The sequence below is a fragment of the Triplophysa dalaica genome, chromosome 5 (genome assembly GCF_015846415.1).
Source record: "Triplophysa dalaica isolate WHDGS20190420 chromosome 5, ASM1584641v1, whole genome shotgun sequence".
Lineage (NCBI taxonomy): Eukaryota > Metazoa > Chordata > Actinopteri > Cypriniformes > Nemacheilidae > Triplophysa > Triplophysa dalaica.
In genome coordinates, this window is record NC_079546.1 from 20056586 (window position 1) to 20072921 (window position 16336).

The 16336-nt window shown below is 39.5% G+C and overlaps 1 protein-coding gene across 2 annotated transcripts; it reads right to left on the minus strand.

The window, feature by feature from the left end:
- Positions 1-3597: 3597 nt before the first annotated feature.
- LOC130421274 (shaker-related potassium channel tsha2-like) lies at positions 3598-15740 on the minus strand. 2 transcript variants are annotated; one of them, XM_056749074.1, is made up of 3 exons: positions 12882-15740; positions 12660-12779; positions 3598-7671 (listed from the first exon to the last, which is right to left on the minus strand). In XM_056749074.1, exon 1 carries the CDS (start codon positions 15405-15407, stop codon positions 13983-13985), a length of 1425 nt encoding a protein of 474 aa, XP_056605052.1. In that variant the 5' UTR covers positions 15408-15740; the 3' UTR covers positions 3598-7671; positions 12660-12779; positions 12882-13982. The 2 variants fall into 2 exon arrangements, with proteins under 2 accessions (XP_056605052.1, XP_056605051.1); XM_056749073.1 differs by lacking the exon at positions 12660-12779.
- Positions 15741-16336: the final 596 nt, after the last annotated feature.

A 16336-nucleotide genomic window follows, 5' to 3' on the forward strand; every position in this document is an offset into this window, starting at 1 on the left:
AGGACCTATCACGATGTCCTTAAAATGATTGCATGGTGTGACTGTAAGCAGTCTGCCAAGTTGTAAAGCCGAAAGTGATCGAGTAACAAAATTATTGGTTTGGGAAAAAGAGGTCGTCTCTGAATCATGCGAAGGAGTCATCTGTCATTCTAATTTCAGTTCCGGGTCAGATTTGCGTCATTCAGTGTAATGCCCACCTACGTTTTATTTGCGACGCTGTACGTGGTCGACCAATCAAAGCAAACAAGACCATCTGACCAATCAGATCAGAGTTGGCTTACAGAATGTAGGGGATTAGCCAGATGAATCACCGAACGAATCATTGAGAGTCAGTCAAGAAGAAAGCTAATTATAACTGCCTATTATTAGAAAATGAAAGTGTTTTTACACCTTGTATGTACGTAAACTTGTTGTTGGACCAAGGTAGAACTTAAAAAATCACAAAGTATTTACTCTTTAAAACATACAGCTGAAATCTCAAGAATTTTGAAGAAGATAACATCAGAAAACTGAAAATACTGCGAAAAGAATTAAACACCATATATAAATGCTTCATCATAAAGAATTCTGCTGCAAAGCAAATATAATACTAAATATAATTAAATAATTTATAAATAAAAAATTGTCCTAATGTTCACTTAAGATGCAACCTGTTTGTGTGAAAAATAAAATTGCAGGTTAATTCACATTCGCTTAAAATTGACTAAACTCTGAGCAACAGCTCAAATGATAAATCATTAAGCTAACTGTTGTGAATCTGGGTGGGGCAAATCAATTTTTTACACCGAGTGAATGACCTTGCGCAATAAGTATTTTTTTATGAAAAAGGTTAGGATTGCACCTTTAAAACAGGCTTTAGTTGTTTCATGCAATACACAGCATCCTTCTTTTTTCTTTTCATATTGGCATGAACTGTGAACTTGAATATTGTAACCTTGTACCGAGATCAACGAGTGATTTACTATAACACATGATATGTGAAATCGGCACATGAACGTTTGTTCATGACCTCAACATCTAGAACCAGAATAGCTCATGTCATGAAATGAATTGCTCTTCAGTACATCTCATGTGCTAAACCTGCTGATGTGGACGCTCTGCTTTTTGCCTAGCAACAGCCGCCGGTTTCCGAGAGCCTCTGTTTCTTGCTTTCATTTGGAGGGTCCTCTGCAGAGCTCATTTCTCATCAAACGGGTGATCGCCTCGATGCACGCAGTCGAGGAACCGGAAACGCCCATCCCGGGTCCAGAATTCCCGGATGCCGTAACGAGACCCGAGAGCACCGCTGAGGTTCCTTACGGGCGCTTGAGCGGAATAACAGCTGAGGAAAGGTGCAGTCTTACAGTATGACTGTAGCACCCCTCCTCCTCGCTCATTCATGAATGCACCGTCCCGTTATATAACCCTTGCGCTCTATTTATAAGGGCCACCGCATGAAGAAGGGCATGAGGCTCGTGCGGTGCCCTTCAAGACAAACGCTGATGCCCCAGGGGCTGTTGGGTCGGACCGTTGGCTGCTATTATTAGCCATGTGTCACACCACAGCCAATTGAAATGGAGTAGAACTGACAGATGTGTGCTTGTATTCATCGGTAATGTGCAGTCATGTGTGTGTGTAGTGATTGCATCATGAAGCACACATTTGCAAGATTTACTGCACTGCACCATTCGGCATTTAACACACACACACAACGGCTATCTCAGTCACACGAGCGTATTCAAACTATTCCAGAGATCGCATAACTGAGCATATAGCTATGTTTTAGTAGACATCAGAAAAACGTGTTATGTTCTGCTTTTCATCGATCCTAAATTTAATTTTTTGTTAAGCTAAAGTGTGTCATTATTCAAGTTATTTTTGTTTGATAATAATTCCTGGTCGGCAAGTTTATCGTGCAGATTGTCCAATAAATAAACCCTTTCTTGATTTATTTAAACAAAAGTGGTACTACTAAAACATTCCCAAGTCCCAATTCACATACGATCCGCCCCAAATAGTAGTAGTGTGTCTCAAATCGTAGCACGTTAAAATAAATATTCTTAAAGTAGACAGTGAAAATGTAATCCATTCACACTGACGACTAATATTACCCACAATTCATTGCGAGAAAAGAGTTTAGTCATAATACACTGAGTTAATATATCATGTTAACGATCACAACATGCACAACCTGATCTCACGAGAAGTATTTTTCCAGGCGGCAAATTTAACGATGTGAATCATACAAAAATGCGTACGATTATTAGCAAAAAAGGAAAACTGAAGCCCAACCCCAAACCTTGAAATCACTAGCGCGATACCAAATCGAACTAAAATGTACGAATAAGATTGTGTGACTTTATACGATTTAGCCACTTCGTAAAATAGTTATAATTCCTAGATGAATTCCAGCGAGATTATTTAGAAGTCCATCAAGGCAACATTAATGACTACGTGCATTCCCATTTACTACACACTATGAATATACTGTATATTAATGTATGAATATATTTTCTCATGTCACTTAAAAGTGATGTCGTCTTGTGGCGAACAATTGGAGGCACGCAATTTTGGTATCTGTTTGTTTCCTATTCTTATATTTGGCTTTCTGCACCATGCAGGAACTGTCGAGTTGGCACGTTTCATTGAGTTCGGATCCAAGAATTAGGCCGCCTTCCCCACCCCCCGCTGAACACCCCGCTACCAAAGCTTTTCAAATCGGTTGACATAATAATGAAATGATCACTAGCTAATCTCCGCCCAGTTTGCTTTGCGGAGGTGTAAAAGATGATTTACCTCTCTACAAAGGTTTGCTGAATAGGTTTCAGAGTGAATGTTTATTTCTATGGGTTAACTTGGAAAGGTCCCAATTGCAGACAAGACTGATAATGTTGTATGTTTCAATAAGATCTTTTATTCAAAGGGATTTTATTGCATACATTCTGAATGTACATTAAGGTTTCATATATTTATACACACACACATGTAGATACAACCTGAAATATTCAACATATTCCCTATAACAACATCTTTTGCAAAATTACAGTACGCCATAAATTTCTAGCCTCTGAACTAAACATTTAATTTGTCGACCTGTTGAGCGAGGACACTAGGACATGTAGCAGACTCTTGAATTAAACTCGTGTAAATCGTGACTGATGATTCTTACAGTAGCGGAAAAGACAGCCACTCTTGAGAAGGACAATATTTAGTACAGGAACTACTCATAGGACGTACAGTATTAGACATGTTTGTACAGTGCTAACATTACAGAGTGCTCTTCAGATGTGCGCTACTGCTGAACTAGACACGTACATACATACAGTACATACATACATACAGTACACGCACATACATGCATCAAAGAGTGAGTAAGACTGATCTCACGGAGGTGGCGTCTCCGAATCGTACAAAAACTTACAAGAATAAAGGACGCATGGAAGTCCACCCTTTAAGCATAACTGTCACTGAGGCAGTTTAAACGAAAATATACAAAACTTTACGAACATAATGCTATTTCAATTATTGCGTAACTGAATAATAATCTGGTTCTGTTAAGTGAGTCGACGCTTGCTTTTTGGGTGCTTAACGTATAAGGTAATGACTAGACAATGAACAATCATTTCACAGCATTTATTAATCTTTGCTAATATTATTTCAACATTCTTCAACTTAAAAGGTGCATATGTTAGCATGAGTTAACACGTCATGACTTCATTTATAAGTGGTCGTTGATAGTACTGCATTAACATAATGTTATCATCCACTCATTTGGGACCACGTATCTGATTTATCGGCAGTGTGGCTTGAATGATGCTTGGATTATGACGGGGTTATTGTAGGCTGCGTGCAAAGCTGTGGACGTCTTTGAACTACCACTGCTGAATAATTGATATGCTGAGATCAAATCATTTACAATCGCTCGCATGAAGAACATCACAGCCCAAGCAAGATTTCAGATGCGTTACATTCGTAATCAAATCAATGAATACAACCGGGAATGCATACCTTTCTTAGAATATGACATGGGATATAAGGCACTATCAAAGAAACATATGTACACAACCATCTTTGACATCATGTGCAAAGCAACAGTGAAATTCTGGATTCATACGATTTATCATGTGTTATTGCTATTGATAACGAATCGTAGACAGGTGTGCCACGGTTCATCCGTATAATCACAGCGGTTTTCATAGATGTATGATCCATTTGTGTGCATGAGAATCACTTTCCCTGCTTTAAACACACACACATGAGCATGTCAGAAATGCACACTCACACAGAGATTCAACGCCCTCTTTGCATAATTCTCTTAACAGGCAACAGTGTAAATATACATGTGAGAATATACATGCAGCAGACAGCCGACGGCGATATGATGGGATGGGTATGAAATCACACGGGGAATGATGTGAATGTTGAGAGGCTCGTATCTTAATGAAAATATCTGTTGACTGTCTGTGTCAGGGCCATCCTGGGGCATTTCTAGCCTAACACATCTTTTATAGCCTACAGTCCTGTCACGGTTGGTAAAACATTTACACATGCCAAGCGTAGTAGAATCACTTTAGTTCAAAATGTAGAAACTAGCCAGCAATGCAACCAAATAATGGAAAATATTTCATTGCTAACTTTAAAAGTTCAAGAGCCATGGCATTGATATTACAATTCATACAAAACTAGCGATGTGTATGGTAGCAGACAAAGGAAAAAATTGAATATTTTAACGAAGCGTTTGTACATAATTTTGCTGTAAACTTGTGTCTACGTCTCAAGTGGCATGTAGCATCAACTTTTGTCGACACTTCAGATTTGGGCCCAATGTTAAACTTTGCAATGATATAATGTAAATTTTGAACGTAAACAATTACGAATGTAAATTTTCCTTGCGTTCTGTAACCATAACTTCAGACAGGTTAGGTTAAGGTTTGGGCGATTCCAATGAAGAGAGATTTGACTTCGCAACCGTAAAAAAAAAATTCCCACTTGTGAATTGCGAACGAGAGTTTCTATGAAATTTCTATGAAAGTCGAGTATCTTGCTCTCAGAGTGGATTGTGGGATTGATGGCGATGAAAAAAACAGACACTGGCTTCTGAAGGAGCACCTCTCCCATCACTTTAAAAAGAAAGGGATAACTGAGTTTGTGGTGAGCTGGGTTTTTGTTGACGTCACAAACAACATTTAAAGGGGTCATATGGCGCGAACATGATTTTCTGTGTCTTTGGTGTGTTATAAGTTGCCCATGCATGTATTAGACTCGTAAAATTGATGCATTCTATCTAAAAGCGAATGCAAACCCAGACCTGCCTGAAACGCCTCGTGTAACCACACCCCCACAAATCTACGTCAGTTTGTGGTATAATTTGACTAAGACCACCCAAATGTATATGCAAGTAAGGTGGGCGCACCTGTCAGTACAATTGCTTTGGATGTTCCAAATATGGTAAGAGGCATCACATTTCCGTCACACGCTTGCAGTATTCGACCAATCACTATGCACCGGTTAACTGGCCAATCATAGCACACCTCACTTTTCAGAGCGATGAGCTTTGTAAAAAATCAGCGCGTTTCAGAGAGGCGGAGCAAAGAGGAGATACAAACATGTATGTATGTGGAAAATACAGCATTTTTCACCTTATTCGTGTATACACATTGCATTTCATCTAAAACAAACCATAATATTTGTTTTAGCCGTGTCATATGACCCCTTTTTTGGAATTTGTGGAAATGCTTTCACATGAAGATCCAACTGAATGTAAATTTCCCGAATAAACTGGTTTAGACCGCACAAATGATTTCGGACTTGACAATGTTCCATTTCTGTTCCATTCCATAGTTAATAAAATAAATCGTAAAGACGTATTGACGGAGGGGTTAACTCAAATATGAAAGTTATAAAATGCCATCCCGAGGCCAACTTTACTTTTTTTATCTCAACACAAACAGATACTTTTATGTTAAAATACTGCCGTGATAATTTCATACATGGGATTTAAGATTAAATATTCGGTAACACTTTACATCAAGGTACATAAATTCTTTATCAACTACTTGCAACATGTATATTGCTTGTATATTAGTACGTGTAAAGCACATAATGCCTTTTTCTGCATTAGGTTATTCTACATCCCTTAATCCTACCCAATACCTACACCTAAAAATGACCTTATAAACAGTAATTAGGTGTTTATTGAGGCAAAAGTAGTAGCTAATAGATGGTTAATAGTGAGAATTGTTCCCTATTATAAAGTGTGACCAAATATTAATTTGTGTTGAACGAAAGAAAGAAAATGATATGCGTCTGAGATGCCGTTAGGGTGAGTAGAATATTAGAGATTTTCATATTTACGTAAACTGCTCCTTTAAATTGTGGGAGAGGACATCTACAAGTTATGTAAGATCATGTTCATAGACTCAAAATGAAGTACATATGTGATTTGAAGTGGTCTTATAAATGATAACATGCATTGTATCCCTTTAGCTAAAGCATTTTACATCCAGTTTACTACCAAAAATGACAGTTGTTTTGAAAACAACAAAAATCGTAACATCTCACATTTTCCCTACACGTGTTTCCCTAAAATGAATATTGCACAATAATACTAAAGGGTTTTAGCTTCACAACTCTATTAAAATCATTTTACTATGTTTTGGTTCCATTTTGATGGGATCAAATTATGCAACTTTTACCAACATGATGAATCCTGACATTTGCACATGCTGTTTTCAGAAAAAAGGCGTATGGTTAGCTCGATGTAACTCAACACAGCGAGATAAACAAAGTAAAACCGCCAATCAGCACAGTGAGGTAGATGCTTACGATGGCAGGCGATAAAGCCTTCTAAAACAGTATTAACAATCACGCAGTAAACAAAGAAACACACAAACCTTTGCGTTTGAACGCATGTTTGTACTGCATAAACAATCTCAGGAAAAAAGGTGCAGCGATTATGACAGAATTAAACATTTCTTCGATTCGTTTCACTGTTGCTAAAATAAACCGAGTGAAAATCATTTAGCAAATATTCAAAAATATAGAAAAATAACCTTCTACCATCCTTCTTATATAAAACCTATATGATACTTTAAAAAAATAGATAATTAACAATGTTTACCTCAACAGTCAAGTCATTTTTTCTTTGTTGATATTTTTACATTGTTCCCATTTTATACGATTTCTGAGTTTGTAGGCATGACAAATCAAATAAATTAATATGGTAATAATAAGAATAATAATAAAAAATTATACCATGCCCAACTCCACGCATGACATATGTTTTGGTATAGCATTTGATATGTAATGTTTAAACATGACATAGTTTGCTGGTCTAAAGACACATAAACACATACTTGCACACACTTCTCTCAACAGCATGTTGTTTTGGGGGCAAATATACACGGGGAAGCATTTCAAACATGGCTTGTGCAATCCGTGATTTCAAGGAAATCATCTTCTACCTCGACATGCTTAAAATAATCTTTGCGTTTCCTATAATCCCACGTTGTCCAGGAGTTTTTGAAAAACTCATTGGAGGCATTGAACATCTCAACTCAGTGAATGCTCCTTAAACTGATGCTTCTGTTGATGTTAAGGCATAGCTTTTGTCCCAAATGATGCAGACGAAAGATTATCTCACATCAAAGATCAACATGGAGGTCTGGAGATGTCCCGTTCATATACCTGTACCTGTAAATCAGAAAAGAACACAATTGTGATGAACACCGTATAGACAACAATGCAAAAAAAACACAGTATTCCAAGAAAGACTGGCAAACGCTGTTGACTAGCAAGTCTCGCATTTAATAACAATGTTTTGACCTTCTCAAATTTAACTGCATGTGCAGTTTATTAATAGTGAAAGAAATAAACAAAGACTTGATCTGACTGGGCTCATCCACACAAGCTTTCCCTATCCAATCTTCTTTTCTCGGATTCTTTTCTGCTGTTACAGATCTGAAGGAGTACAGTTTTTACAGATCCAAAAACAAGCGACTGCCCTGTCTATGTTCATTATTCTAAATCTTCTTCATTTGTTTTTGAATTTTGTTTTTCTAAAGAAAACTTACAATATTCAGGAAGAGATAAAAAGGAAAAACATTTTTTAAATGGGTCATATGGCGGAAATATGGGTTTTTCTGTGTCTTTGGTGTGTTATAAGTTGCCCATGCATGTATTAGACACGTAAAATTGCTAAAATGAAAGTGTCAGAACAAAAGATGCATTCTATCTAAAAGAGAATGTGTACCCAGACCTGCCTAAAATGCCTTGTGTAACCACACCCCCATGCATGTACGTCACTTGGTGGTATGATTTGACTAAGACCGCCCAAATGTATACGCAAGTAAGGTGGGCGGTCTGGAAAATCTCATTGTACCGTCGCCGGAGCAGCCTGATGTTCCGAATATTGTAAGAGACGTTACATTTTCATGCAGTATTCGACCAATCACTACGCAATAGTGACACTAGTTTTAGAGCGATGAGCTTTGTAAAATATCTGCTCGTTTCAGAGAGGCGGAGCAAAGAGGAGATACAAACATGCACAGTATGTGGAAAATACAGCGTTTTTAACCTTAAATCGTGTATACACATTATATTACATCTATAGCAAACAATAATATTTGTTTTAGCCGAGTCAAATGACCCCTTTAAGCAGAAGCTATGTTCTCTCATTTAGTTTATTATTTGATTTTATATGACTAGATTCATATTCTGAATGCCATGAAAGTTTTGTGAAATTGATCAAAAGTGCATGCAGGTGTAGTTATAATCTGATATTGTGATATGACTGGTTCTAGCTAACTCTGAAATATCAGATTTTCTATTGTGAGTATGAATCAGACGTGCTGTTCCTGGGGGAAACAGAACTTTTGCAATGCAACTGTGGAAAATTGTTTCAAATGTAAGATGGGTTGAAGGTTAAGGTGTTTTCTTTAAAAACAAAAAAATAAGATGACACAATCAAACAGTATGATATTATATATGATATTATATATATCAATGTTTTATAGAGATATAAGTTCTCAAATGTCTTTGTAAAATTTAATTTAAATTTTGTATTTATTTGAATTATTGTATTGTACGTATTTTATATTAATATTCAAATTTTAAAGTAATTTCATCTACATCAGACATTCAGATGCTAAATGATGTGCTTTTGTCCGTAGCGGCCATATTGGGAAGGGCAAGACTTCCCAATGAACAAACACAAGTGAATGGGGGAGCTGCTGGTTTAAAAAAAAGCACAATAATGTTTCCATCTCTCAACTAATACATGTTTTTGTACATTACGTAGTCAATAAATCATTAAATTTGGTTGATAAAAGGCAACCGTTATTGTGTCTCACAACTAGAAATAAAAAAGCTCCTCCCCTATTCGCTTCTATGTATTCATACACAAGAAATTGTAAATTTTGGACAATATAGTTATTGTTCTAGTCCATTGCACATTGAGTACAAAAAAACGCATATTATTGTATGTCCAACGACAAATCATCTAAAAAAAATCGAACGCAATCGTGAAAGCAAATCGTACCAAAATGCACAAATGTGATCATACCAACTCTTATGAATTAGCCAACTCGTAAAATATTAACAAAGAATATTGATGTGCTGAATGAATCGCTTCATTTGAAACGCTTAGCAAAACCCAACCAGAATGTTGAAGAGATAAACAGTCAGAAGCTGTTTCAAAGTCAGCGTGACCTACTGGACACCTGTGTGCTGAAACACAAGCCTGCGGCCCGAGTTCCACACATGACTAAACTGTTATACTGACACTGTTATTGTGCTCCCGTCTCCATGTTTTCCAGCAGGGAAAACCTGCGCCTGTCAGTGCGGATTCAGACCCTCAGACGGAGCATTAAGAGTCCAGTGTTCCTGGCTCATCGGGAGGTGCATTAATGTCACATGAACTTCAAGTGCTGAAGGATTCTGGATCGTGAAAGTGACCGCGGCCTGAAATAATATGACCTTTGGAAAAATGAATATGACGTCCGCGTATCTGTGTGTGTACATAGCCGTATTGCAGGGAGGGAGATCCCCATTTGTCAAAACAAAGTCAATCAATTTCTTTAACAAGTGTGAGATTTAAGTAACTAGCTGAATGGAAAAACAACATAAATCTGTGGAATGTCCCCGTGTGGTAAACTTTGTCTTACATCTCCTCCCGTGCGACCAGACAAGCGCTCTCTCATAAAACATGTTGTACATGTATACAAAGTAATACAGCAAAAGTTGAAGTGGGTCGGGAAAGACCCTGGCGTAACCTGACCCGACCGTCCGGACAGGTGCGGTGGACCGACTCTCCATACGTTTCTGTAATCTTTATAAATATAGGCATTTAAAACCATCCATATCCGCCTGCCTTATCTCACATAATATTTATTCATTTATTTATCATATTTATGCAATGCGCTTCTCTTGCCTGAGACCAACGAATAAATATTTAAGCCAGAATTTGCATGATCAGGATAAGTATATGAACAAAATTCATTGAATAGCGTTTTATGGATAATGAATTAAAATTTCTGCATTATTGTACAATATATTTGAAAGCTTGGTTCTGATTGGCCAGCCGCGACTTACCAAGGGTTGTTCTTTTAAAATAACAACCCCCTGAAAACTAATAACTGTAACCCGGATGCACCGAATCATTTTGAGTGGGGCAGTTTAATATTACACAAAAATGAATTATAATAATAAGGTCTTTAAATAACATATATGACATTATATTTACAAATGATTCAACCAATTTGCCTGTTTGTGACGTTTGAACGTCGTTTCTTACCTTAAAACTGAAACTGAACGGCCTTTCCTCACGGAAGGTCTGCATTCGGTAAAAATGACCTAATAAAATATTTCAAATTCGTATTTAATGTCCAGTTTTTTTCTCATGTGGCAAGTAGCCGTGTAATAAGCGGGTTAATGTACAGGCAGCCGGTTGTTATCGCAGAAATGAGCCCCGACAGTGTGATCAGGACCAGACACATTTAATCCCATTAAACACAACAGGTTCCCAACAAACATGTGTTTTGATTTGTTGCTGCAAGAGTAAATGTTGACTTTAAAGGAACACTTCACTCAAAAATGAAAAGTCTGTCATGATTTACTCACTCTCTAGTTGTTCCAAATCTGTATTGATTTCTTTGTTTGGTTGAACACAGTGAAAGATATTTGGATGAAATCTTGTAAACAAACATTTCTTGAAACCCATTGACTACCACAGTAGGAACGATGACATAAACGTTTGCTTTCGTACATTCTCCAAAATATCTTCTGTTGTGTTCAACAGTCTTTTGTCCTACTAAGGTAGTCAATGGTGGCCAAGAACTGTTTGGTTACAAGCATTCTTCCAAATATCTTTCTCTATGTTCATCAGAACAAAGACATTTATACGGATTTGGAACAACTCGAAGGTGAGTAAGTAAATGATGCATAAACACCTTTACCGGGTTTCTCCCAGTTTTGTTTATGTGCACATTTCTGACAGCACAATAATAAGAGTCCCAAACAAACGTAACAGTAAAATAACGAATAAAAGTCTCGAATGCATTTCTCCCACTGCATTTTTTATTACTAGACGGACTATCGATGATGACGTCACTGCACGCAAGAAAGTCTAATTTTTTTGTAAACATGGTTTTCTGCATGACTGGTTTATTGATATGCATGCAAACATGTGAAAACAGGTTTCTCTTATAAGCTGATTTTTGATAGATATCTGTTTATTTTGTGCATGTAAACGCGCACAATGAGATCACATTTATTCTGACCTCTTATTGACTGACTTTATTCAGTCCAAGTGACTCTTTCAAAAAATCTAAAAAACTAATGTGTTTGCACAAATATATACATTTTGTGTACAAGACAAACTTGAACGATTTAGACATTTGCTGACGGAAAGATTAAGAGATCCAAAAAAAATGTTTGACTTTTTATTTGAATAGTTTTATTAATATTGGGATTTTGCATTTATTTTTTCAATTGTTCGTTTTCATATTAATTTGTCTGTCTTGTCAGTTTATTTTTCTTATATTGCTATATATGCTTGATTTTCCTTGATTTTAATTCTAGATTTATTTATTTTCTAATTTTTGTGATATACCTTAAAACTTAACGCAACATAGAAATGTTACTGTCGCAATAAACAGAAATAAGTTTTTCAATTATATTGAGGCTTTAATTTGAAAACGTTTTAAGCAAAAAACGGACTTGTGTTCTCGTGAAGACTAGTCTTTCTAAAGGCAATCTCTGAAGAATAAACTCAGAAGGACCAGCCGCAATGACTTCTGGGACTTCAAGCAGGTTCGGCGTGTGGAGATCTGCATTCAATGCATGCTTGATATTAAAGTGATTGAGTTGAAATTCTTTCTTTCTTTCGCAGAACACACAAGAAGATATTTTGAAGAAAGTTTGTGAAGAACAGCACTGGACCCCATTCACTTCTATTGTATGGACACAAAACCAATGTTGAATGTGGTCCATTTGAAAAAATCTTCTTTTGTGTTCTGCAGAATAAAAGAACGTCCTACAGGTTTGAAATGACAACAGGTTGAGTAAATGATGACAGAATTTCGTTTTTTGGGTAAACTATCCCTTGTAAACACATCAGTGTACGGAGTTCTCTGTACTTGTGTTCCTGAGTATTGGAACCGGTGTCGTTGATAATGACGTACATGCAGAGCGAGAACACATGGACGAAAAGATCTCTTCAGAACGGCCTTAGTTTCAGTAAACTGACTGGAGCTGAAGTCTCCTCTGGACCTTTAGATGTGGAATTCAAACGCCGTGGAAATCTGATATAAACAAGCACACAGTGCCCTCTAGCGTTTAAAATACAAAACATCAGACGCACACATAGTCATGTTTTGTCTTAATAAATGTGCAGTGTAACATACCTCACATTGCCTGAATTCTTCTTATTCTTGTACTTAAATCCATTTAAAGAAGCAGAGAAGTTAGAGGATCCTGATGATTTTACATTTACAGTTCTCCCCTTGTTGACACTGCAAGAGTCCACTATAATGTTCAGTGTGCAAAAGCAAGTGACGTCACAATGAATTGCGGTGACATCATAGTCCATTTTCCATTGTTGATTTTGTATGTACATTGTGACACTTTATCATCTGTGTGGAATTTGACTAATAGTAATATTTCTTTGGCCTGTCAAATATGTCCATCTTTGTTGAGGTGATGAACGTATCTTCTTGTAGTCGTGGGGACAGTGTATGGTCTAGAACCGTCTGCATGGAAGGTTGCCATGGAAACACACTTTCCTCCTGAAGGATACGGTTTCCGTCAATGGTCACTAGGTGGGGCTATTAAACTTCGTTTTTTAGACTTCATATCCAGAGCTGGACTATTAAAATGTCCAGTCTGCCGACTCACTCATTCATGCGATCTCTACACATCTGTTGATCATATTAAGATGACGCTAACGTGCTTATCGACTGCAGCGGTGCGTTGCCATTACGCATAAATTTAGCAAGTCCATTTTAAGATGCAATGACTTCTGAAATGAAAATGCAACATGTTCTGATTTTCAATAAATCATTTTTTTCTGAAAAATGCTGGACCAAGTTTTTTTTTCTATTGACTGATTGAAAAATGAGAAAGTTAGAATATTAATATATTGGTCCATTTCTTTCCAAATACGCATTGCATGGAAACTTTGTGATCGCACAGGCAGCGAATTTGGGGTGAAACTAACGAATTTGTTTACTAAGAGTACACGTGCTACTGCTTGATCTCATCGTGCCTGCTTATACTAATAAGAATAACATTCAAATACTTCTGTGCGCCTATATAGCTACAGTTGCGTCCTACTGTACGCCAACCACAACACCAACGGAAGACAGTTGAGAAATGAATCGCACTGTTATCAAATGAAGTGTCCATCACAGACATCTGCCCGGTGCGACCAGAGCCGCGCAACGGCAAGAACGCGCGCGCGGAGACAAGCGCGTCTCTTCGGGTGCGTGAATGTCCTCTCCGCGCGTTCACACGTCACTCAGTTTGCCCGTGTATGCTTTACGCGGGCTGCAGTTTGCGTGCTTGGCCGAGTCTCCGTCATCTGAGTCCAGATAGTCCGATTTGGAGAGCGACTGTTTGCTGTCGCCAAACGCGGGCTGCTGCTGTTGGCCGCACGTCACGTGCGTGTACTGTAGCTGCTCCTCGTGCTCGGTCTCTCTGTGATAAAAGTAATTGAAATTGGACACGATGACGGGCACCGGGAGCGCGATGGTCAGCACGCCCGCGATGGCGCATAAAGAGCCCACGATTTTGCCCCCGATGGTGACCGGGCACATGTCACCGTACCCCACGGTCGTCATGGAAACCACAGCCCACCAGAAGGCTTCGGGTATGCTACTGAACCCCGAGTCGGGGTCGTCCGTCTCGGCGAAGTAGACGGCGCTGGAGAACAAAATGACCCCGATGAACAGAAAGAAGATGAGGAGACCGAGCTCCCGCATGCTCGCCTGCAGGGTCTTCCCCAGGATCTGGAGACCCTTAGAGTGTCTGGAGAGCTTGAAGATGCGGAACACCCGCACCAGGCGGATGACCCTCAGGATGGCCAGAGACATGGCCTGCTGCCCGTTGCCCTGATGCTCGGCCAGCTCCAGACCCAGGGTTATGAAGTAGGGGATGATCGCCACGATGTCGATGGTGTTCATGATGTTCTTGAAAAATGCGGGCTTGCTCGGGCTCGCGAGGAACCTCACCAGCAACTCAAAAGAGAACCAAATGATGCACAGGGTCTCCACGATGAAAAACGGGTCCGTGAAAGGGTTCGGCTTCTTTAAACTCGCAGTTCCGTTCACCGACAGGTGCTCGTCGTTCGTTTTCCCGTCTTCTCTGAACTCCGGTAAAGTCTCCAAGCAAAAGATGACGATGGAGATAAGAATGACGAGCACGGACACTATCGCAATGCCCCTGGCGGGTCCGGAGCTCTCCGGGTACTCGAACAAAAGCCAGACCTGTCTCTGAAACTCGTTCTCGGGCAGCGGTCTTTCCTCCTCTTTGATGAAGCCCTCGTCCTCCTTGAAAAGCTCAATGACCTCCTCTCCCAGCTCGTAGAACTTAATCTCCTCCATAAAGATGTCCACGGGCACGTTGACGGGTCGGCGTAACCTCCCGCCGGACTGATAGTAGTACAGGATGGCATCGAAGCTGGGTCGGTTTCTGTCGAAGAAATACTCGTTCCTCAGCGGATCGAAAAAGCGCATTCGTTTCCTGGGGTCGCCAAGCAGCGTGGAGGGGAACTGCGCCAGGGTTTTCAGCTGCGTCTCGAAGCGCAGCCCGGAGATGTTGATGACCACCCGCTCGCAGCATTCCTGATCGGCGCGCTCTGGGTCGTGAACATCCCGGGAGAGCGCCGTCAACGCCACGGTCTCGTCCAGGTTGTCCCCGGGCACCACGGTCATGTTTGCACCCTCGCAGGGGCGACGCGCTTTCGCGGTAAAGGGTCCGAGCGGCACTTGTTGAGCGGCGCGCGTCGCGTCACTTCCTCGCGGAGGTCTCTCCTCATTCCCTCCCCGAGCTGAGGCTGGCAGTCTGGACGGCTGGCTGTCACATTCACAGCATTTTAAACAGCGACGCCCTCCCTCCCTTCCTTTCGCCCTCAGCGGGCTCTCTATGAAAACTACTTCATTAGAATTAGCACGAGAGCGCGCACGGCACGCAGTTGAAACATCGGTTAAACACGCGCAACGTAGTCTACAGTTAGGCTATTTCGTTGTCCATTTTCCCCCCACAAAGTTGAACCATTTCACGCGGCCCCCAAAGCGACCGGAGCGCAAAGCGCCACATCGCGATTTTTCGTTTTTCTTAATATTCACCTGATGACGTCATTTCGCGAACAGTCCAAACAGTTACAGCTATTATGCAAGTGTCTGAAAAGCTTCAACTGGACATTCACTGGGCGGCAGGAGTTGAGGGCCAAGTTGAAAGAGATGACGTGGAAAACCCAAAATAGCAGTGGATTTCTTTTCCCATGGAGCAGCAAAGAGGGGAAAACTGCACAGTGCATTCACGGGGTCATACACTTTATTCCAAACACAGTTACACGGCTTTCTCCATGACACAAATGTTGATTCGCAAAGAAAGAGCACGGCAGAAGATCAATAATCTGTTATCCAGCATTACATCTAGATGCTTTCATTAAAAGCTGGATTGTACATTGGATCAGTGTGTTGCATTTGACATTTTTACAATGAACTTCATAGACAGTTAAAGAGAAAAATACATCCTTTCATTTCTTTTCTGAAATAATAAACAAGGTTTTTTTACTGTAACACACTTAATGTTTTTTTGTTTCAATAGACCTTTTTTATTACAGAACACATAATCCATA